Source organism: Enoplosus armatus, chromosome 8 (assembly GCF_043641665.1).
Source record: "Enoplosus armatus isolate fEnoArm2 chromosome 8, fEnoArm2.hap1, whole genome shotgun sequence".
Lineage (NCBI taxonomy): Eukaryota > Metazoa > Chordata > Actinopteri > Centrarchiformes > Enoplosidae > Enoplosus > Enoplosus armatus.
Genome location: NC_092187.1, coordinates 4,039,758 through 4,064,846, shown reverse-complemented (window position 1 = coordinate 4,064,846; position 25,089 = coordinate 4,039,758). Strand labels below are relative to the sequence as shown.

Genomic DNA, 25,089 nt, shown 5'->3' with positions numbered 1-25,089 from the left:
AATCAGTTTCCAGGGGACACAAAAAAAACTTGAACACAAGGAATTTGTAAAAGGCTAACGTTTAGTGTGTAGCAAATATACCTCTACCTCTGTTGTGCTCCTGGGTATGTTCATCATTTTTTGCCGAGGGTGTTTTCTTAAGTTGCTTGTGTTTTATATATTTGTAACATTTCATTTCCCTAAATGCGACGTCTGTCGTGGTAAGAGTTAGGCTTGGTATCGTCTGAAAGTTCTACATGCTAGTGGCGATAAGATGCCAGAGTTACTGTGGAGATGCCAAAAACAATACTTAACTTAACCGTACAAGAACTTCTTGTCTGATCCAAGAATAAGTAGTAAGCAGTTTGACCACACATCTGATGTCAGCAAAAACTAAAAAAATATTGATGTTCCATGCCCAGCCAAACATATGAGTACATTTAGTTCACTAAAAGATTCATAATTCCTGTAATTTGATAGATTTGGTTTATTGTCCAACCCTCAACTCTGTGATATTCCTGAAGAGTTTTAATATGAAGCTGCTATACATACGCCTAATGTCTCCTTCTCTCTGCCATCCTCTCTTTTTTCCTCTATCTAATCATCTCTGTGGTCATCAGTTGATAAGCTGACGTACCACTTCCTTTCTCTCGCTATGCTGCGCTGCTCATTTCTCTAAGATTTGTGGCCACTTCCAGTCAGCCGGCGTTTATCTCCCTGCATGCTGCACAACGTCCTCCGTCACATGGCTAGAAAATGACTGGGGGAAAAGTAATTCTGTTTTTAGATAAAAATATGATTTGGGCAGCTCTGAGTTTAGAGTTTGTTGAATGTAGAGTGTTGTTCAAAGTGCAGGATTAGGCAAATTCCCTTGTCAAAGCTTTTAAAGGACGTGGGTAATTTGCATGATCCAGTCCAAATGGGGATGGATTATTTGTTGACCAGTAGATGAATCTGGTATTTTAATTAGATATTTTGGTGCTTGCAGAGGATACATAGCGATGGAGGTGAAAACTAATTTGGGAGGAGAGAGCAAGTCTGCTCAGCAGGGCTTTGGTCCAGTTGTAGTGGTGCCAGTTGTTTTACTGGACTGTTGTCTGTGTACAAGCTGTTGTTTCTTGTGCTCCAACAATACTTTAATCTGTGAGCGCCTCTCTCCCTTGGACATTTGGAGGCTTTTTAGAACATATGGTCAAAATGGCAAAGAGATTAGATTCCACTCTGTTCAGTAAATATATTCATGATTGTGGCCTGTTTCTCCTTCACAGCGAGGAACGCTGCACAGGCGCACAGACCGGAGATAGATGGGGATCGCGTGCCATTGTCCAGACGCGGGATCAGAGCTGACACCATCGTCGCCGGAGAGCGCAACCTAAACGAGCCCGACGGTGGGCGCCACAAGCTCGACTGCATGGCTGCAGTGCATCAGCGGGAGGGCAGGGAAGATGCCAAAGCGGCTAAGGTCACGGTGAGGTCCAACTTTGAACTTGAGCCGGTGGGGGAGACAAGAATAGCTGCATGTCTGCAAAGCAGAGCCACGATAGTCTGTCCCCGTGTGTCGTCTTCACTTAAATCTCAAACGGACAACAAAGACAGAGCAACAGCTCTCATTCTGGCTCTGAACATGTCATGAGGGAGCTTTCATAGAGCCGTGGAGCCTCTCCCAGACAGCCTGCCAGTGTTACAATTCTCGTGGCGATGTGCCCTTCAACCCTGTGTTTTAGTGACTGTACAAGAAGGTGTTAATTGTTCCTCCACCCGAAGGCACATCTTGTACTTTCACCCATGGGTGCACATGCTAAATGTGATTTTGGCTGTGGTGCATGTCTGTCTCAGACATTTTACATATTACATTTCCTCTGGTAAGACCTGTGTTGTAGTTGTTTCACACCTCCATAACAGCCAATACTATGTGGAACATAAGATTTCTATGTGGAATATAAGACTCACAGGTTCCTATTGCAGAACATAGATACATTCATAACAGATTACAGATTTAATTACTTATGGATTCTTTTTGTTTGTCACAAAACACTGTATATGACATTGATTTCTTTCCAAATATCTTTACTAAGTGTTCCAGTGGTGATGGAAATCGTGGATGTATGGACAAACCATTGAAAACTATAATTAAAAAAGACTTTGAAAAGGTCATTTCATGTTCACAACACTTGACCATGAAGGAAAGTGTGCAACATTAAGCTTCCCTACTTGCTGAGCATTCATTCTAACTACACCATGTAATGTAACCAACTTTAACGTGTAATGTATTGGTCATGAAGAGTGTGTATGCCTTAAAATAGTCACTGAAATGTCACAGAAAAAGTTCTGGTTAATTGCAACCGAGGTTTTATTTTGTTAGTTTTGGCCATAGTTTCTGTCAGTTATGATGATGTACAAACCAAATTGCTGAGATTTGGGAACACTGCAACTTTGCTGCAAAGATGTTAGAAGGTTTTAAACTAGTTTAGCCAGATTATCTAAACCACTTTACTTAGAGGTACAAAGGAGAGTGATCGCACACCCGAAATGTTGGTAATAATCTCTCATTGCACAAAATATCTGAGTGTGGAAATTACAGCAAGTACGGTAGGTCAATGTTAAACCAGGAAGTCACTTTGGAAACTGGGATCGATGTTTACAATGTAAAGTTCAGGTCATAATTTTACAAATTTTACAGAGTGTCATGATATTGCGTTGCATGGTGTTACACTGGAACGTGTTCTTCAGTGTTTGCCATTGTTGTTGGGTGTTAGGATCGGACTAAGGAAGCCCGGTTGGCCAAAGACCTTCATGAGGTCAAACCCAGCGAAGCGCGCAGCAAGGCAGAGGGCATCGCCAACATGCTGAGCCAAGCCATCACCACCCAGCACCTGCTCTACGCCAGCCTGGGATCTGCTGAGTACATGGAGTTTGTCCTTAAAAACCCCTTTAATGTACCGCAGACTGTCACCATTCACAGTGATGACCCTGAGCTCAGGTAAGACTCTGCGAACAGTGAGTTGCCAGTAAGGTGGTGTCAGACTGGCACCCCACCCTTAACTGTTTAGTGTGATTATGTTTCCCACTGACAAAGAGTGTTTGTTAGTCATGTGTTTCGTCTTTAAAACTGGGTGCATTTTACAAGTTTGTAGGTGTGTCCTCAGTCTAACGCGCCAACTGAGCATGGGTTTCTGTACTGTATGTGTTTTCCATTATCAGACCGTAACAAGCCGTGCCCACCGTGAAACTGTGTTCTCACGTTCTGAATGTGTTTCCAAAGGTGGTGGTGTTGCTCTCGAGATAGTTCTTAGAACCTATTTTCGCTCTGCTGTAGGAAATGATGCTGTGTCCTCACACTTGACCCTCCCCAATGTGAGACATATCCAATCCAGAAGTTTGTTCTTTGAAACGATGGTTTAGCTGGTCCCCTAGGTATCAAGGGTTGCCTGTGACTCCTTGTGAATACAAAAGACTTAACAGTAGAGGGCAATAAAGCAACATTATGCTGGATATTATCCACCGTTAACGCAAGAGGAAGAAGAAAGAAGATGGCCCTGTACACCCTTGTCATCAATCTTAATGCATGGTTTCCAGTCTATTATTAATAAATTACGACTAACCAACTCATAGCTCTCCTTTTGGAAGGCCACTCCAAACCAAGGCCGAAACAAAAGGTAAATTGGACTTCCATGAAACTTCATTCACATTCATTGCATCTGTCCTTGTCACCTCTACACTCTCTGTGTACAGCTGTGATGCGACTTTGTCTCTGCAACAGTGTCCAGCTTTAGCTGTTAGCGGTTAGCTGCATATGTACCACTTTGTAGCCTAATGTTAATGTAGAGCAAAGTAGGCTTTTTTCACAGCAGACAGTTTGACTTGTGATAGCAGAAAAAGCAAAGGTGTTACTAATGACATTAACAACGGCTCTGTTCTAATGAAGTATCCTAGTAAGTCATGGCAGTGTGACGGTGAACCAACATGCACAATGTCAGGACCCTAAAACGGAAGCATCTAAATGGAATTAAACAATCATTCATTTTATTATTTACACTTGGGCTTGTCCTACTGCGACGCGTCATGTCAAAGGCATATAAACAGTAATGGTTGTCAGACCATGGACAATAAAATCTGAATGAGCTGGTTTCATTTGTTTTGTTTTTTTTCTTTCGTGGATGCAGATATATGAATACACTTCACATTTTGCCCGTTAAACAATGTTCAAGAACACAAATGACTAATTTGATAGCACACATTAGGTTTATTTATTTATTTCCGGTGACACTTGCTTGGCTGAGTTGCAACACACGCTGATCTTATTTTATTAACAGTTTATTACAAAAACGCTGAGGCCTCTCCTAGGCCTGTCTTCTGTGTTTACACATATATTGCTGAATTAAACAAACCTTTAATTACCTCAGAAAAGATTACAGACTGTATATTAATCTATTGATCAGGTTGAGAATGATTGCAGTTTGCGCATTTGTGTTTGGATTTCTGGCTATGGGACTACCTTTTAGTTTAGATTTGGTCAAGGATTGTGCCTTTAACAAGTTCATCTTGTTGGCAAATAGGCAATAAAACTTATTTTGTGGAACTGACATTTGTAAATGAAAATCTTACCCATCAAGTTTCAGTTTTTATAAAATGTACAGTCAGTGTAATTTGGATTCTGATGTTCATTTATATTATGTCTTCGGAAAGCTTTTGTTGGTCATGAAGCGTGTTATAGCCTGTAGCCAGTTCTTGCAGTGCAGTACAAAACAGAAACAATAAACGTTATCAGAACATAAGCTCAGAAGTTGTAAGGATGGAATGGTGATGCTGAAGTTAATTGTGGAGCTTATTTCTCATGAAATTTAAAAATGTGAAACACCAACACTAGAAATTCAAGATGAAGTGAAGTCATTGTGTGACTGTGGGTTTCATTCACAGCTTGCTCACTGCTTTGATATGATGCATGTGTGTGTAGGTGTGTACTAACGTGTGTGTTTGCAAGTGTGCCTGTTTTAGGGTTTGAAATTGGTTTTATTGGACTCGTCTTGTTTGTATGTGGTGGGTGCATTATTAAGTCTTTGAATTTTCAAATTCGAGACGGCATGTTTTTGTATGTATTTGTGTGCGCGCATGCATTACGCATTCAAAGGTTGTTCACACTTTTGAGATTTGTATTTTTATTTATGAATAAACAAGTACAAATAGCGGCCGCATTTCCAAACACATTTGGCATGTGTGACTGCATAAATAAGTAAAATTAATTCAGAAGACTGTTAGCCCCCATTTAGCATTGTGTTGCTACATTTCACCCTATTGTTGTCACACATACTGTAGGCCCATAAACAAAGAAGATTGTAGCTCCTTCAGCAGCACAATCAGTTGTCCTTGACACAGATGCAGACATACTGCTGGTGAGATGCTAAATACCCCCTGTAATCCACGCATAGCAGCCATTATGGCTGATGTTTCCTGGATCACCCGTTCTTGGTATCCATGGTGTGTTTGTTTCCTTCAGTTAGCGTTGTTGTTAATCCCCCCACACGGAATCTTTTGATATGGATTCTGCTCATGCCTGAGCTTTGGATTAACATATATCACGTTGATCAACAAAGGCTGGAGTGCGCCATGGGTGAATCATTATGGCATTAGCCCGGCCACCGAGCCTACCAGGTCTAATTGAGAGTCATCAATCCCTGCATCTGTCCTCTCGTCGGCTTAGCGCCCTGTTAGCTTATTTATTTATTTCCTGATGAGGCGGCGTGACACTTAACACCAAACCGTCTGCCACCTCTACCAAGAGCCAGAAATGTGAAAATTAGCAAGGAAGCTCTGCATTTGATATTTCTACCGCAGCTCTGTGAATCAAACTCAGGTCACTTTGAGACAGTTCACTAAGCACAGCACTGCCCAGAACACTTTTCGATTTGATGGTTTATGATTTGTATGGTATTTTATGGTATTTTATCGTAGATCTGCAGTACTGTTATGTGCGTTGTTGTTATGTGAAAGAGATGAGCTGATACGATGGAAGGAAAATTCAATGAAGTCATTATTAGCTAGGTCTATATCAGAGTTGAATGATTTTAAAATGACTGCTTTCTGGGTTTAGATCACATTTTTACCAGGAAGCTCTGGATTTCCCAGGGTGTAGTTGTAACGTTGGGGCGATCCTCTGCACTCGACACTCCACCTGTTGATTTATGCTCTGCACTCTGATTTGAGGATGGGAGCCTGCATGTCGGATCTATCTACTGTTGAACCGCCTTCATAGTTTTCTTTTACAGATTTTGTACTCATGCGCACTAAAAATATTTTGCCACACAGCTTAGCTGTAAGCCGCCATTTCAGGATGACAAGTGCTTGTTAGAAACGGCTGCAGCTTAAAGACTGATAGAGTTATATAACTGTTATAACGCAATTCAAGTGGGTTGGAGTGTTTGTTTTGTTTCAGTACAAACAATAGTCTACGGGACGCCAACACACAGGTGCACACAGACACAAGAGCACTCATTAGAAATCTTGGGTTGCCGCAGGAATGGTTCCAGGGAAAAGGAAGTTGATTTTGGTGAGAGTTCTTGAGAAATCCCTGGATCTGAATTCCCAGTATTTAACCCTCATCTATATGATATTGCCACATATGTATCTGTTGAGATGGACAAAATGTATTAGCTTGTTTAATGAGGTGACCCGAAGTAACCAGCCAAGTCTTTAAAGGGCTAGAGGATATGTACACAAACAACAAAGCCGGCCTCGGTGCCTCTTTTATTCTGGACTGCATGAACCACAGCTTGGTCAGCGCACCAAGGCTACTCCGATGTTACTTCCTTGTCAATATTTCAACCAATATTTGACAAGGAGCTTTCTTGAGAACACGAGCAAGGCCTTGGGTTGGCTCTTTGTTCTACAGAAACAAACAGAAAAAGCTCTCACCTTCAACCTGAAATCCAGTGTGAGGCTTTGAAGGGGGGGGCACTCAAAGAGAGGCTCGGCTAGCTGTAGCTTTGATGTCTGCCGTGGTTTAGAGCCCAGAGGCTCCTCTTGACGTGGAGGACGTGTTTGCTACCTGTTGTCATCCATTTTGCATTGCTAACTTTTACACTTGGCCTCACAGAGCCTCGTGTGAGCCATGACTGCTGGCTAGCAGACAGATAGGAGACTGCAGCTCCTCTGCTGCTGTCCATGCTGCTGCTTCCTCTGCCTTTATTTCTCCCTCTCCTCATCTATCTCTCTTCTTCTCTGTGCTTTCCCAACTCTGCATGCATTCAATTCTTTCTCTTGATGTCCTTTTAATCATCTTCATTTTGTTTCTTCTCTGTTTTCCTTCTATTCGTGTCAGTGTGTTTGTCCTCCTCACCTCCTACCTTTTTCTATTTTCTTTCTTTAAAAATGAATCAACCCTTTTTTTTTTTCTTTCTGGAGGCTCAGAATAACACACAAGCCACAGGCAAAATGTTTCATTCCACGTGCACAGGTGGGAATAAGTTTCAGGGAATTGACTGGTGCATCTTGCCCTAATGTTAGTGAGGTGGAGCCCTGAAAAATGCATAAACCCACGCTGTCCTATTGAGAGAAATTCCCCTCTCCATGCCCATGGGTTGGAACCTTTGATGTTTAAAGCAGCACTTCCCTTTATGCATTTGTGCGTGAAATTTTTGTATTCAAAGGAAGGGGAAAGATTGGAGACGAGACCTCGCTCTGTTCGAATTTGTTATCTGTTCCTGTTGCTTTCTTCCTGGAAATCCATTTGTTGTGGATTGAAGGGGGGGCTTTCACTGACCTTTATACACTTGTATGAATGCTGCCGTCGGTGTTTAAAAGGCAGGTATTGTGTTTTGTGTGTTGACTGCTCCACCATGTCATTACCTTCACTTCGATTGTTGGCCATACAGTGAACTTAACATTGCTAGAATCAGTTTGTAAGAATGGCAGATCAATATTGTTTGTCTGTACTGAAGGGAATTGTATTGTTTAGATGCTTTGCTGGAGCCCTTGGAGAGATTAGATCCGGTATGTAAGGAATATTTTCCATGGTTTCCCATGGCCATACATCAAAGATAAATGATATTCCCTCCCTCAAACTTTGTGTTTCCACAAAAATAGCCAATACTTGGCAAGCAGCCAAGCCATAAGCAGCTATAATCAATATCGTTATCGTAACAATGTATCAAATAACAATGTGAAAACAGTGTGACAGCTTGAAGTCATGCACCTACAGAGAATTATCACTCAAATCTGCAGCTCCCTTCTGCTTTACGGAGCTTTATAGCAAGTTTCAGCTCATTATTTGGCTGTCCAGCTCGCAACTTTACTGTTTTGTTTCACTTCCACCGCTCTCATGGAGTAATTTTCAGTCCCAGCAGGCAGCTGCCTTCAGCAGAAAATCTCTAAAAACCCATTATACAGTACCTGGTCAGCACCAAACGGCAGACAGACACAGAGACTAGCCGGTGAACAATGTGGAGAAGTCTAGCATCTAAAAAGCCAGATGTTTCCCTCAGGAGTTGGTAGAGACCAAAAACAGAGATTAAAGAGAGTGAATATTCAACTCACATATGTAAGGAAGAACGACTCCAAATAAATGCTAGCAGTTGCTCTGTAACTGCAGGATGTGTAAATAAGCAGTTTGCCATATCAACTTAAAACTTGTTTGTGCTGCCCCCAAGTGGCCAATATAAAATCTGTTGTTGCAGGTTTAAGGTTATTTTTAGACAGGGACCGCTTGTACATCTTTGTAAATGCAAAATGGCACCACATCATTGTTGTACCCATGGGAAGTGTAGTCTCCAGTGATCTTGCACATCCATGCTCGAGATGAAAGATGATGAACTATTTCCATTTTGGATACTCTGACCTTTCCTGTAGATACCGCAAAGTCGAATATCTACATTGACATTAAATTTGCTGAGCACATTCATGTTTCTGAGATGATACCAATTTTTTTTTTGTACCAATTGATTTTGATAATCCCATGGCATGTTCTCTACCACCACAGTCAGTATTGTTAGCCAAGACTCAAGAATACCAAAAACATCGTTATGTTGTTTGTCCTATTCAGTACCATCACATACTCTAGAGTGTAATGAACAGGGCAGCGTTCAGTAGCGAGGGTAAGATTTTTATTCCTGATTGTGTAACAAGTCCAACTCTGATCCTGGATGGACCCCTTAAAGATATACAAGAACCTGCTTTCATCTCACTCATGTCCTTTAATCTTTCCATCCAGTGTCATCACTAACACAGAGGAGTGGCGCTACTTCAAATCACTAACCAAAACTCCGACCCCGCTGGAGGAGAACATGTTCCACTTGGAGGAAGGTGCCCCAGGTCCAAGGGTTTACCTCCGGCCTAAAGAGAGCATCCATATTCCCCTGAAATATCAGAGCTTCCTCTGCGACCACACCATGGCCCTTCAGGTACAGTGGAGACCAGAGGTCGATGCTGATCGGATGGTCAACTTATAAAACCATGTTTTAGGAAGGGTAATTATTGCAGGATGCACTATTTCCGACAAATAGGATTGTATTTCAGCAGTCAGATGTTATGCTTGAACCCTGGAAATGGTTGAATTGGGTTTTAGAATCAGTCACCACATATTACCATCACCACAGATGAAAGATCAAAGTTACTCTCTCCTTCTAACTTCTGATATTACAGTATTTCACAAGTCTGCTTATTGATTCCAGTTCAAGAAAGTCTTGAAATTGATTGGCCTTGAGTGGTCCAAAGATGTGGGACACCGTGGCAATAAGGGGTGGAGCAGAGATATAAATGTCTGATCTATTCCTAGGGCAAGTTATACACTTGTAATGGCAACTCAGGCTTGACAGTTAATTTGATGCCAGAAGGATAGTTCGCCATTTACATAGGCTGCGCTCTTATCTCCTGTAGATGACTGGGGGTTTTACACCCTTTGGCTCTATTCTGCTTCTTGTGATCATTTACACTTTTCTTGCCTGGTGTGCAGATGTAATATTTTCTTTGCAGTTATTTGCTGTTTTTTGGTCGATGATCAATTTTGATAACTACTCTGTTTTCTAATCAAATCCTCGCAGGGACCAAGCTTCCTACCTGCAGGCAGAGCTTCTCAGGTGGCCAAGAAGAATCTGTCCAATATTGTCGCTGCCAAGACAATCAAGGTCTGTACTGTACCTCGAGCGTGCTGCTTATGCTTCTTGCAATATTTTCTGTGTATTAGACCATCTTTATCTCCTTCGGTAGTCTTCTGCTGCTCAGTCTCTCGGTTGTTTGCCTTGCTGTCCAGGCTGGAATTATAGTAAGCTATGGATATGAGATGCTATATGGATGTACAGCATGCTTTGTTACAGTCCATTTTAAACATTTTTATCATCTAATGGTATATACATTGATTGTTAGATTCAGAGGAGTAGAGGAAGATAAAGCCACCTAAATTCAGAGTATAGTATGAAGCCTTTGATTTTGAGTTTAGTCGGGTTAACCTTCTGGTACATCCCTAAGTCTAACAACATCTAGTGTACACGCACACTCCCAGACAACTCTCTGCGGAGTGGCAGTGCGCCGCCTCCTCCCTCCTTTCCGCTCCCACACAGTCACAGCTCAGACACAAAGAACGCTTTGAAGTGTCAACTATTTAAAAAGTTACACTAGCCAGACAAGATTGTCAAGCAAAATTATATGCTGGAAATCACTTTTATCTGACTGAACATTGTTTATCTTCTCCAACTAGCAAATGTCAGGCTGTAGAGTAAACTATCTCCGATTGGAGGACAGCTTGACACGTCTGGCTAATCTACTTTAAATGAAGCATGCATATTTAGTATTACTCTGAAGTTATTTTCCCATTTTATGTACTTGTTCAACCGTTTATAATATGTAAGACGTTCAGAGGAGGGAGAAACAATATGATTGTGCTTGTTCGGATGTACTTCAGATAAGACAATGTGCTCTATATCTCCATGTGCCTTAATGTGCTCTGCAGGCCCTGTATGCTACAGCTGTCACCGAAATTAACTTCTGTTGCTCATGAATCCATTCAGATTGAAATTTCGGCCCTCTCTCCGCAGACGTGAGGTTAAATCTAGGCTTACATTGTTGGCACATTGATGCTGCTAAAAAAAGATAACCATCACTGTTCGCTAACCTGCAGTACCTCGCAATAATCCTGTTGTTCGTGTAGAGTACAGTACCCTGGAGCCTTCCCATTGCACGGAGTGATGAAATATTTGCCAGTCTGCCAAGCGCGTGTGTCTGCCTACGGTATGTGTGCGTTTGTGTGTCAGTGTCAGCACTGCTGCTCTGAGCAAAAATCCTGTCAAGAGGTCAAAGAGGTCGGGTCTGGATCAAATCTGTGTCCCGCTAAAACTGACAAGCCCCAACAGCAGAGCTGTCAGGATGCCAGCTTTGGCACCGCTGTCAGTCAGCACACATCACCAGAGCCAGATATGGGCCACTCCTGCAGGTCAGCATGGGCCCGCAAATCTGACCCATCAACGATTTGGACAGCTGCTGTTTGGCAGGGATCAGCTTCTGAGTTTGTGAATCAGTGACCAAAATGTGGAAAGTTAACTTCAGAGTATAGTACATTACTCATGACTAGATATTTAAATCTGTTATGAAATTATAATGTAGGCCCACGTTATTACTAGGAACTTGTAGCACTGCATAGATTTACTTGCAATATTTCTATTCGTATAAATTAATGTAAGAAATAATTTGCTGGTGCGGAATCTATTTTATTGAGATTTTTCATTTCTATGTGTAATGATACAGTACAGTTTGTAGCGTGTGGACACCCTAGCATTACACCCATATGTGGAATGAATTGTTAATCACCTCATTCCAAAACCATGGGCATTAATCTGCTGCAATAGCGGCCTCCGCTCCTTTGGGAAGGCTTTCCCATCAGATTATGGAACCAGACTGCAGCCACGAGTGCATCTGAGGTCGGCCACTGATGTTGGGTTAGGGATAGGGTTAGGGCGTTGATTACTTTCACTGACCGTCTGATTACTTTGCCGTGAGAACATGCAACTAAAGACAACAGACAACAAGACTACTAGTGTTAAGCTCCAACTGCAGCCACTAGAAGCTGCAGCGTTTGTTGGACCTCACAATATGAAAGTGTTTGCTAAGAAGGAACAACCAGCAATGGTTTTCGCTTCTTTTTGAGAGGGGGAGTTATGTAGTGAGGTTAAAGCTATGAAGGTTGTCCTGGCAGCAGAGGAAAGGCCATGAAGTCATTCCAAATGTGTGCATTTGAGGGCAATCTGCCAATTATATTAGGGAATATTTGGAACAGCTATTAACGAACATAGACAAGATGAGACAGTTTGTGGAATTTCCTCGACTGGAAATGGTTTGTCCTCCGTAGAGCATGAATGTGGTCAATATATTTCTTGGCAATCTGGCCCACTAGCTTTTGTTGTACAAGTGGAAATTCTGACCTGATTTTGGCTCAATGGGAAAAGGCAGGAGGTTAGACAAAACATACGGACATGAATATTCACAGTAGATTTCATGTGAAGCAGTCCGTGAAATTTCTAGATAACTTGCTAAAGGGAAATTCTGACCATTAGAGGCAAGGTCAGGAGGTCACCCAAATTACAAAAATTATCCTCTTCGGCCCGTGAATATCCACAGTAAATTTCATAACAATCTATCCAATAGTTGTTGGGATATCTCAACCAAATGTGAGTAGTTTTGTACCAAAGTATGAAACGGTCAATAGATACTCTTACTCTCAGTACTATAGTATGCTTTTTTTTGGCAGCTCAGAAGCAACATTTTTTATAATTCATATCTTGCAATTCAGTTACATGTAATCTATAATCCCCAAACTCGACTCTATGTTATGTATACTATTTTATCACAAACACTAGTTTAAGATGGTGTACAGTATGATGAGAGGGATTAGCATTTCCAATATGTTTGCATATGTTGGCGTACATGAATATACTAACTATCATATGGAATTAGTGCATATGTATGAACACATTTGTGTTGATTTCCACAGATCCTGGGGGCTATTTTAATGCAGCAAACTTCAAAGCACATTCAGCAGGTCTGTGGGGGTTTCAGTGGTCGGATTGAAGCCAACTTTTATATTCTAGTGTACAGCGTGTTCCATCATCATCGTACTCTCTGGTGAATTTTTAAATAAAACCCCTCAAAGGCTGCTTTTTAAAAAGCTGTATATGTTGTTTAGAGCTGAACTGCCTCAGGAAGAAAACATGGCAATTCCAGTTCTGTATTTCGCTGAAGTAGTAAGTAGTAATTAGAATGTAGGTATTCTCTAAATGTCTAATGACACAGGACCAGTATTGTTTGAGGGTCTCACACACACACACACACACACAGGAGGGAAAGTACAGTTGAACTAATGAAATTTGTTGCCGCTGTTCCCAGAAAATAACTCAAAATATACATGACCTGCCCCACCCTGCCTTAAAGACAAATTCCCAATTATTACAACGATGATCCTATTTTCATTATTACGGCCATAAAAAATAAATTGATTCTACTCAGCTCAAGTTCATTGCTGAGATCTTGGAACAGGGCAACAACACTACCAAGAAGCCAGATGGGGCAAACTCCCATAGCCACTCCCATAGCCAGAAAATGACTTTAAACACCCATCTCAGTTTACAGACCGACATTGTGGTTCACCTTTGACATTCTGTAGACTTTTTACCAACATTTCAGGTGCGCTCACTTTAATATTTACTTCTAAATGAAGTGGTATTGATCAGTGGTTCCAAATCTGACCTCCCAAAGGGTCCAAAGATAAATCTAATCTAAGAATCTAGGAAAGAAAAAGCTTGTCTCTAAATTTAGATTTTTTTTTGGTCACAAGCTAAAGGTTTAGATAATGTGTGGCTGTTGTTAATTTGTTGATTAGAAAGTTAACATAACTGATAGAAATGATGGTCAAATTATGACCAGACCCTAGACCCAAGTTGTAATAAAACCTCCTCCTTTAAGAAGCTTCTAAGCCAGCTTCTGTACGTCTGTTTTATTTGTTTGGCTTGAGGAGTTTTACTGCCCCATGATGATGTAAATGCTGTTTCATTGCAGTGGATATCTGACATCATGCAGGGAAGTGGCATGCTGCTGATACCACTGACTTTTCACCTTCCCTCCGCAGGTTACATTCAAAGCAGAAGACGGCAAGCCGATGGCCATCTGCCAGGTGAACGTGGAGCCCACGCCTCACGTTGTCGACCAGACTTTCCGGCTTTACCACCCCGAGCTCTGCTTCCTGAAGAAAGCCATTCGCCTGCCCCCCTGGCATGACCCCACAGGTAGTGCAGGTTACCCCAGTTATCCCCCATCAGCCATTACTCCCTGTCCCACAGCCCCCCCCCCCACACACACACACACACCTCCCGTGACTGTGTCTAGATTGGATAGTTTCGTATTTATTGCATGTTATTTATTAATACATTTTTAGTATTGGTTTCGAGCTCAGTGAATACATCTTCAGTAGGTATACTGACTTACTCTCCCGGAGGAGCATAAACCCCTACATAAAGGTGCACACACACTTGCACAAATACAATAATTTATTTACAGTATACAAGGTGGATGGGAATGAATAATGTATTCTACCTTCATTGTATTGTGTTTTCACTAAAATATCAACAAAAACAATCTTACCGTATAATACAATTTCTATCACAAAAAGAGGATAATAACAACAGAGAGGCATCTGGAAATAGAGCAGGAAATGAAAAGCAAGAAAAAATGGAAATGGATAAAATCAAGAAAGTAGCACAACATGTACAGCGCATGTGCATGTTTATGTGTATATACAGAATATATCATCATTAGACTTGTCCTGAAGATCGGCTAGGTGTTTTAAAACTGATTCCATTCATAAAAACTGCTTAAATACACATCAAATCTTTACTGTCTGTACATTAACCATTTTTCCTCTTTCTTGTCGTTGGGTTAAGCAGTTGGAGACCCAGATGCCAGGACTCACATTTCCGTACGCTGCAGTGACCCTAACATCATCTGCCAGACAAGGATGCTGGTGAGAGAATGACATTAATTTATTGCATGTTCAAGTCCATACCACAATAACATTTTTCTGTGGGGGAAAAACACTTTATTCGAGCTTCCCCAACCCTAAACCTCATTTGCAAGCTGTTTTGACACCTAAAAGACTTGCCCTTACACCAGGCCATACACTTTTAAAGAGCTAATGTGGGGTTTATTTTATTTCTGCCTGTTTTTTCCCTTTACCCCTCCATTTTAACGTCTTTCTTTTGCCTTTTACTCTGCTTCTGTCTAGGTGCCGGGGGAGCCTCAGGATGTGTACTTGAAAGTGCCAGGGAGTCCCAGTCCACACATAAAAATGCTCTTTGTGATGGTCTTTACGTATGTGTTATTTACTGAGCAGGCCACCTGTACACAGTGAACACAAACATGCACACACACACACACACACACACACAGCTTAGCCTGAAGAAGCATTCTATTTTGGACTAATTAAATTGTTCACGCAGGCTTGAATTAATGAACTAATCAGATGGAGGTTTGGTGGTCTGACTGCCTGAAGTTACAGAACCCATCATTTAGTCTTCCAAATCTCCATCAGGATCAGAGCAGTATCATGTGTGGGTTTGTTCATATGCAGGGCCCAGGTTTGCCATATATATGATGGGTATGATGACGTTTTGGTTACATATTTACTGCAGAACTGATCAGCATTAGATTGGCTCTCTATTAGAGACCCTTTATTTGAAGTTACCCTGCAGAGTTTTGCTGGTAAACTAACACATTGAGTGTCTCTCAGCTGCGCACATATGTGTTCTTGAGACCTGATTGATGTGTTGAACGCATTCTCTTCAACGTTTGCAAAGTGAATTCTTGAAATCGTGTCACTGCTACTATCTGCCAATCAGTCAGCCGAAATGTTGACTGCATCATCTGCATGCTTGTGTGCATGCAAGTGCATCCTGATGCGAGTGTACAAAATACAAACAACAGAAACCTGCTCAAAAAAAAAAAACACTGCTCCATAGCACTACTAGTGGTCAGAAACTCCACAGGGCACCTTTAATTTGTTTGTAATGAGAAACTTTGATTGTGATTCTGCCCAGTCGAAGTCAAACAGGTAACTTTATTTTACAGGTTGAACACACAAAAGTGCATACTGCAGACTTCACATTATACGCCAGTCCTCCAGATCATCCAGTCCTCCGATGCTGAAATAATACGATCTGGCCATAATTTTAAGGCACTTAAGGGCCTTTTAACACAGAGGCCCCCTCGACAATACACAGCCACAAGATGGCTAGTGGTATGAATTAACTAGCTAATTAGCAAGTGCTCAAATTTCCCGAACATGCATTGAACCTGGAGGTTTTTTATGTCCCTGGGGCTCTGGGGCCTTGGGCAATTGTGTGTTTTCCCTAGAAGATAATCCAGCCTTGTTTTGAGGAAATGTTTCAGGAAATTACATAACCCGTAAAGCATTACGTGAACACCTCATGCAATCCATTGTAAACAAATTCATGGCATGGCAGTTGCAACGTGTAAAAATGCTGAATATCACATTGTGACTGCCTTCAAAAACCCACATCACTTGAATTCTGTTCCAAATATCCCCAAATGCTCCTTGAGTGCTGTTGTCACAGAGCAGGGCTGAGTAGGTGACTACATCGCCTCCCACTCACAGCTCTCAGAGTCAGCTCGGGCCACTGAGACTAACCCTTCTTCTCAGCAGTGAGAGGAGGACGATGATGGTGATGATGATGATGATGATGATGTTGATGATGTTGCTGCTTATTAAAATGAAAAGCTAGCACAGCCGTAGATCAGCCCTCCTCATCTCCGACCTCATGCTGCTCCCGCTGCGTCTCCAGGGGGCCTCAGCTTAATTGTCCCTGATGATGTTTTTCTCTGTAGTGATAAGTGGATGGCAGCTCCCTCCCAGATCTGGCAGATTTACGTGCATTTCCTGGAGCGGGTGGATGTCAGCTGTGTGACTGGCCAGCAGAGCTGTCAGTCACTGGTGCTGAGGGGGAGGCAGGCTGTTCGCAAGGTCAAATGTTTCCCATCACACCCCCAGGAGATTGAGGTACACATCTTCAAGAGTAACCCACTTTTTATATTATACTGTCAATTGCTTGTGGTCCCAGTCTAAAGTGTTCAGTGCAACTGCAGTTTTTTGCCGTTTTCTGAAGTAAATCGAGTAATGCTGAGCTCTATACCGAAAAATCAAATCTGTGATGTTGCCTTGAACTCCAAGTACAAAGCAGAATGGCAGCTCGCAATCACTCCAATCTTGGCAGCGCCCGAATCAACTCTCAGCAGTGTGGAGAGTCGAGGCCTTCATGCATGGTTCCACTGTTTCTAATAACTGAGACCCAACCTGGTACACGAGCCGTGCCAGGTCCAGATTCAACTTAACCAGGGAGCGTCTTGTTGTGTTGCTGCGGGTCTCGAGTCCGTGAATCAATATGTCCAATACCCAAGTGGATCCAAGCAGACTCTTTACCAGCTCTAATCTTGTGTGCGTCATAATCACTGCAGTAGAAAGTTTGTTTTTTTGAGGCAGATGGAGATTGCGAAGTGTGAAGTGCAGGAAAAAAATGACATGTATTGCTGCTCTTTTGGACACCAGCTGCTCATTAATTGGTGAGGCATCATGCTGCTGCCAATGTTGAGGTTTTCTCTGTATTTGGGTCTGCCCACGTCGACCACATTTTGGATCAGGTTTAAGTATTTTGGGGTGTATTCAGATCAAGTCTGACTGTCCTCGGGTTCCTTTTAGATTGGGTCTTTTTTTATTGAAAATTAATTTCTGATGGTTGGTTGTCCAAGGGTCCGTTTTGGATTCTGGAGTTCTATTTGATAGAAACACCAGGAACCCAAAACTCATAGCACTGTACTTACATGCATAACTCTTGTTTGGAGTGTAAAGGGGAGATCAAGAGTGTGCGACAGTATTAGTAGTTTAAGGTGGTGCTTGGGGCAAATCTGCGTCCTCCGTACCACTCGTCCCGTGTTTAATCTAAAATGAGGCGTTGGTGCAATTTACTTCTGTGACTTCACTTCTGCCTTCTCTTTGTTAAGGATTTCTGTTTTTTAATTGGGACAAAACACTGGCAGCAACATACAGAAAAAGTGGAGTCAAAGCAGCTCAAATCACACCTCAAATCCTCCATATCTAATGAGAAGCTGAGAGCCTTGTTCTTGACATATTTCTTTTACTGTATTAGCAATTTTCAAACCGCATATCCCAAAAAATGATTTCATGCAAATCGTTCTCTTAGCAGCAGGAAACAATGGAGCAGCAACAGTCTCTTTTGTAATAACCCCAGGTTAAGATTCAAGTCATTATCAAGAATGTGCAAATGCGGATTGACTGCGTAATGGGTGTTTTCATGTCATGTCATTTCATTCCATTTTATTAGCTTCCCCCATTACTTCCTCGCCATCACGTCAGATCATGTTGGGACACGAGTCGAAAAAAAATTAGCAATGGCTGTATGCTCCCTGAACATATGAAAATATGTTCCAGGAGTGTCAGATTTCCCTCTATTCTAAAATACATTGTTTCTTATTCATAACTGGGAGCGAGGAGGGAGAGAGTTTGACAGTGCTTCTCACTCAGAGCTGCAGTAAAAGGGCATTGCATATTACTCATATTAAAAAAGAAGAAAAAAAGAAAAAGAGTGATGGCCTGTCACAGCCACCATGGATGCATACAGTGCGACCCAGTCGTGTTCTCCCTGAAGAGGCAGGGTACTGGCTGAAAAAGCGACAGATGTATTTTTAAAAGATTTCACCGTATGCATCAGCGGCCCGCTTTGATCTGACTCTCGGCAGGTTAGCTCACTGTGGAATGCATCGGAGGAGTCTTATAAAATAGGATAAAGCTCACCGCCAGAGAATAGCTTTGCTTTTCTCAACAGATTGAAAAGGAGCTGCACAGTAAATCTCATTCTCACATCCTTCTGTCTCTCTGTCACTTTTCTGCCTCGACTTTCTCTCATTTCATTGTCTGCCCCCCCCTTTACCTTTTTCACCAAACCTCATTCGCCCTTTCTCTCACCCACTCCCCGCTGTAATCTGTACACCCCCCTTTATTTTCCACTCACTCTGTTAACCACCTTTTCCCATTAATTCTGTCCTTTTCTTTTCCTTTTTTTTCTTTTACCTCTTCTAATAAAATATCTGTCTTTTCTTCCATACTGTGTCACACTCTTTCTCTCTCTTGGTCAATGCCTCTATTTTCTCTTTATTAATTGTCTCATTCCCACATCCCTCCCAATCAACAACATCCCCACACCCTGCTACCCAACCCAATCACCCTTTACTGACTCCCTCCCATACCTTCCATGTAGGTGGATCCAGAGGGCGTGTTTGTTTTACCTCCTGCAGCGGTGCAGGAGCTCCAGCTGAAGGTGCAACCGTGGCGAGCAGGCAGCCGCTTCTTGTATGTGAACGCGGTGGATGTGGAGCACCGGCGGCTCGTCACCGCCTGGCTGCTCTGTCTCAACGTCCACCGGCCCGTACTGTCCAAGGTATGAGGTAGTTTTGTTCTGGCTTTACCACTTAAAATGGTAATATATGTGTTTTTAGAATGTCTTGAATGAAGCACTTGCACTGCCCCTCTCACAGAAACGGTGTGGCTATCGTTCTCCAGATGGTGAGGCTTTGGTAACTGTAGGTGGTGCTTATTTCTTTGCTGTTGCAGCAACAGGATGACTGTATTTCCACCTTATTGGACTCTGTGGCTTTCTGTTCCCAAAGGTTAGCACCGTCAACACTGTTTGCAACGGCGTGAATTTGCATATCAAAGCTCCTCATTCAACAGGGTTTTGCTAAAATGAACTTAACTCATAAGAACCCATGGTGACACCAGTGTAACACACACTTTAAAGGCCCCAGAATCTTCCTTATACAGCTTTGTGCTTGATCTTAACTCATTAAGTCCCTAAGAGACATATAGGAAACATCCTGGTGTGGTGGTCATGTCACAGTCATGTGACTGTGGCAGGTCGGAACCTTTTCAAAATGGTGGTGTGACATGTAAACACAAGTGAAGGAAGCAACTCATTTCAAATATGTATTTTGATACTGAAGGTAAGTTAAAACCCATTTAACCATTCTAATACTTTAATAGTGTGTCCTGTATACAGTCAACCTGTTTTGACCATGTTTCTTGAACAAATTAATATAACACAATAAAACAAGTAAATTTACCATAAACGCCCAGTGTAACGTATATGTACCATCACAGATCTTTGACATTAAGGGGTAGTATAAAAAAAAACCCCATCAGAAATGTCTTCAATGTGGTCCACTTGGTCTGTGGTGTATTCCCCATCATTTTCCTTTGAGGGGAAATGGGTCTGGGTTCTTATGGGTTAAAGGGGAACGCCGCCAATTTTTCACATGTAGGACTGTTTACATGTCTTGGGGAGTACTGCTGCATATGTGAAAAAAGCTGAGTAAAGCCTTTTGTGGCTCGAGAGAGCTGTGTAAAGTCCGATAAATTACCTCACGTTGGTTGAGGCTGAAGACCACAAGTTTGAAAATGGAAAAGAAATCTCTTTCAGACCAGACCTCTGTCGCCTGCTCCTCATCTCGGCTTGAGGCCAGCGGCTCGTGGCTACTTAAGCCACTACTAGGATAACACACCCGACTCTGCAAAGTGTTTCATTGTGGGCAATGTAGGCGCCAGGTTTTCGCAAGGAAGAAGAACGCATGGAATAAAAAACACATTATCTCTGGTTCTGCTTCATCGAGTTTGATCCTCTTTCTTCTCTTCTTTGTGACCCCAACAGTAGTGCAGAGCCAAATCAGTGGAGTACTCTGACTTGGTAACTGCCAACATGATTTTAACGGGATTAAATTCTTACTGCGGCTCTCATTTAGCTTTTTTTCATTTAACAGTGATATGATGAACACCTCCCTTAGAGGTCTGTCTAACTGAAAGCCACTGGTGAGTCACGTTCAGTGCTTATTGAACCATCCTGGTGGTTCCCCGGGTCAGCTGGACATTACCAACCCCTTTATGGCTAGTGTCAAGAAAAGGCTAAGGACAGCTGATCCCACGCCAGGACTCAAAGCAATATCCCCTCTATAACTGCTGCCTGCCTTTCTAAACCACATGACTGACTTTTGAAGGTTAGCTTAGTGTCTAAATTGTTTTCTTTCTGTCATGTGCGATGCATACTGGTGGTGGAGCTGTCAGTCTAAACCACAGAAAGAAGTCCCTTGTTTTTCTAATCTTGATCATTTAAACACACTGTCCAAAAGTGGGTCTTTATGCCCCCAATATGCAAATTGTACACTCACAGTTTGTTATGAGTAAACTGTCCTGTAAAAACAATCTGGTATTAGCAGCACAGATGGGACCTGATGATTTAGTGACCGACCATTTAAACTGTGTGTGTGTGTGTGTGTGTGCGTGTGCGTGTGCGCAGGCATTTGAGGTTTGTGTCCCAGTTGGTAGTGGGCGTGGCAGCTCCAGGAAAATCACCTACACCAACCCCTACACCAGCAGCCGCAAGTTTCTGCTCCGCTCTGACCATCCGGACCTGCTCCAGTTCAAAGAGGATAAGTTCCAGGTGAGATAAGACAGGAAGTCATGCGACTCTGCCAAAATCAATACTTTGATTAACACCCTCCTCTTATTCTGTTGCACTTCATCCTAAACTCCTTAATTCATTCTGATTCAAGTTGGAAATTGAAGCATTTTTACCATTTTTAAGTCATCTACCACTAATCACTAAAGCTCACCGGAGGTGATGTAGAAGAAGTATTCTGGCTTCTGCCACTGACAAAACACATGCAATGAGTGTGTAGAAACCTCAGAGGAGATGTCAGCAAATGGCTGTAAATGAACAAGTCGTACTATAGGCTTTTTGGGGCCATTTTGCCGACTTTCACTTCATTATATCACTAATTCATGTACAAACAAGTTGCACTTCAGAGCAGTTTTTGATAATAAGTTGGAATTCCTTTTGAGTGCTTGGCCAATATTTGTTTGACATAATGTATTCCGATCATGCAGCTGAACAAACTGTATTTATTATCAGTGCCTGCTGTAGAGTCAGCTACAGTGACTCGTCTTTCCCAGGGATTTTAGTGAGTATGATTAGATTGGTTCTGTTAAACAGTATAACCCCCCCCCCCCCCCCCCAATCTTCACAGTGATACCACAAACTTTTCTCTTACACAGTAAAACCCTCCCAAGTCACACATTGACAATATTAACTGACAATTGACTTTATTAAATGTATTTTAACACACGATCGCTGTAGTTCTGCTTGTAAAATGGAAGAAAATAGACTTTAAGGTTAAAAGTACACACCGGGGGGCGGTCATGTGCGTATAGCATGAGTAAAAAGTGCGTCTTTATGCAACGCGCGCAGACCGCTGTGTTGGTTGAATTTGAAGCATATCTGTTCCGTCAGGCATCTGAAATGTCTCATGTATAGACATTCCTTTAGTGTAGGTCTTGATTCTGGTGGACATTTAAAGTGCAACAGTTATGATGGAGCTGTAGAGCAGCCAGAACACAATACAGCCGCATCCAGTGGGCATGAGGACATGTTACTATATTGTGTATTTCAACAATGACAAAAAACACACTGACATTTTAGCCTGGTATCAGCCTCAAAAATCAGTATCGGTTCACTCTCTGCAAAAATTCTGGATTGGCTTTGCTGTCACTGGCTAGGCATCATATCTATTCACTACTGTGCAGACTGACACTGTCAAAGTTTGAGGAAAAAGTCTTGACCGACATGCTGATTGTGGAAAATAAGACCTTTGGTGTTAACTGTAAACAGATATGAAGGTCTGTTTTTAACTTTCCAGGTAAAAAATCAGGTGAGTCAATGATTTCTGGCCTCAGCTGTACAACAAGTGATTGATTTCCTTGTTTGCCTACAGAACGAAACAGGAAGTCATTACTGCTGTTGTTTTATTGTTGTGTAATGTTGTGAGTCTCAGTGTCTCTAATAGCTGATTCACTCACACACAGACATGAGGTACTGGAGTCACTGCCTTTCGTTTGCTGAGGTGTGATAAAATGGCCAAACAAATGGAAAACCAGCATTTTAAATGAACAAATAAATGAATGAGATGCAATGGGAGTCTGTTTCCACATAAACAATTTAAGAGTCTCGCTGCTGCCGTCCAGAAGACACTGCATCAATTAGACAGGAGGAGAGGGGGGGAAGTGAAAAACAGCCCATTGTTTTTTCCATCTTGTCAGCGAGGCTCCAGGTGTCTTATAAAGAATTTACTGTGCCCGCAGCATTAAGCAAATGTGGAGGCACTTTTCTCTTTTTTGGCATAACTACCTCGGCATGATAAAATCAGCTGTCAGGAGGCAGAGATCAATACTGCCACGTAGATTACAGCATAAATCCCCAGAATTGACCTCTATATCCATTGCTGGTTATAACAGAAAATACTAGATGGCAATTCTGGTCTCATTGAAATACTTGGAAAACCCAAAGAAATGACCAAATAAAGACCATTTGCACACTATGAGCCCTGACAAGAGCGGCATAAAACATTAAGCATTGTGTGCCTTTTAATCTAAACGGATGCAGAGACGTGGTTTGGACAAAAAACAAAGAGTGAGGTGTCAAGAGGTTAGAACAATGAAGAACACAAGCCATTTGAGGTTTCCTCATGCAATCATTTTCTGGTGTCGGACAACCCTCCTGACATTAGGCAGAGGAAACCCACAGTGAGGATACACAGTAACACTGTATTACACCACAACAACAACAACAACAACAACAACAACAACAACACAAAACCATCTTAGCCCTTCTGTATTTTCATACTGTTGCAAAATCATACAGTGTAATTCCCAACAGCAGTTTTGAAATGTTTAAGATATCTGTGATTTTTTAGACCAATGAAAGTAATGAGTGTGAACAAGTTGCTCCAAAGTCGCTGAAACAAATACTGTTCGAGAAGCAAACAACGGAGTGTGTGTGTGTGTGTGTGTGTGTGTGTGTGTGTGTGTTTTGAGGAAACAGAGGACATGACTGACCAGGCATTGAAATGGGACGATTGACAGCAGATCAGGAGTAGTGTTTTTGGTCAGGGAGCAACTTTTCAGGTCAGCTTGGCCTGGGCTCCCTGGAGTTTGCATTTTGCTCTGCACAGCTAATGTCTTATCAGCTAAAGGTAGACCATGTTGAGCTCACAGTAGCAAGTTTGTGACGTCACATTAGGGCTTGAAGTACTATTAAGTACAGATATGACTGTCAAATGACTAATAATGTGAGCAAGGCAAATGATCACATTTTACCTTTCATAAAGATAAACACTTGAACAGATAAGACTATTAGCATCTTTACGGAATCGATTTGAAACTGAATAGTGACCCCAGAAATCTGAATCAAATCATGCAAAGGCCTTTCATCATCATTCTGAGGTCAAAGGGATTTTGTGTATGTGGCATCAGTTTAGTGTTGCTAGCTGAAGAGAGACAGAACCCTTAAATCACCCTCACGAAGCTCTGCGATGACTATGACGGGCGTTCGTTGTGTTCACTGCGTTCAGATCGGCGGGGGGGAGAGTTACACCATCGGACTACGATTCGCCCCCAGCCAGAGTCCCGGCTCCGTGGAGATACTGGTCTACGTGAACAACCTGCAGGAGAAGACGGAGGAGACGTTCTGCGTGAAAGTCAACTACTCAACTATGAACTGATGATGTTTGCTTCAAGCGAGTACAGACCGCTTCTTGGAAATGTTGAATGATCTTTGTATGATCTAAATATATATATATATATCTTTTATCTGTGAAATGAGTGTGAAATGAACTCAAATGAGTACAAATGAGCTGTAATTTTTTTCTACTTAGTGTGTGCCATTTTGTATTAGATCAGATTCAAGACAGAAATAAACTCCTTTTTATCACATATATAGTGTCGTGTATTTTTGAATTTTTGTGTTGGCTTGATGAGCATCACTGAAGGTCACATCTCAAGAATCAAACGTGTTGAATGCAAAACAAGCAGGCGAAGCTCTCAAAAGCTCTGAACACACACCCGAACACATCACTTCGTTTTCTAAGCTATACACCAAAGCAAAGTAGAAACTAAACCTGAAAGCACTTTATGCATAAAAGTGAAAATTATAGGGGGCAAGAAAGAAA

General features: G+C 42.0%; 1 protein-coding gene across 1 annotated transcript in view; it reads left to right on the top strand.

Moving 5' to 3' along the window:
• nphp4 (nephronophthisis 4) overlaps positions 1-24,642 on the top strand; it is a 161,219-nt gene extending 136,577 nt beyond the window's left edge. Inside the window, exons 20-30 of the mRNA XM_070909736.1 lie at positions 1,248-1,447; positions 2,736-2,959; positions 9,182-9,371; positions 10,011-10,094; positions 14,081-14,237; positions 14,895-14,971; positions 15,233-15,318; positions 16,852-17,023; positions 19,296-19,475; positions 21,384-21,527; positions 24,493-24,642. Of these exons, the coding sequence (XP_070765837.1) occupies positions 1,248-1,447; positions 2,736-2,959; positions 9,182-9,371; positions 10,011-10,094; positions 14,081-14,237; positions 14,895-14,971; positions 15,233-15,318; positions 16,852-17,023; positions 19,296-19,475; positions 21,384-21,527; positions 24,493-24,642 (1,664 nt within the window). The remainder of the gene's footprint in view (positions 1-1,247; positions 1,448-2,735; positions 2,960-9,181; positions 9,372-10,010; positions 10,095-14,080; positions 14,238-14,894; positions 14,972-15,232; positions 15,319-16,851; positions 17,024-19,295; positions 19,476-21,383; positions 21,528-24,492) is intronic.
• Positions 24,643-25,089: the final 447 nt, after the last annotated feature.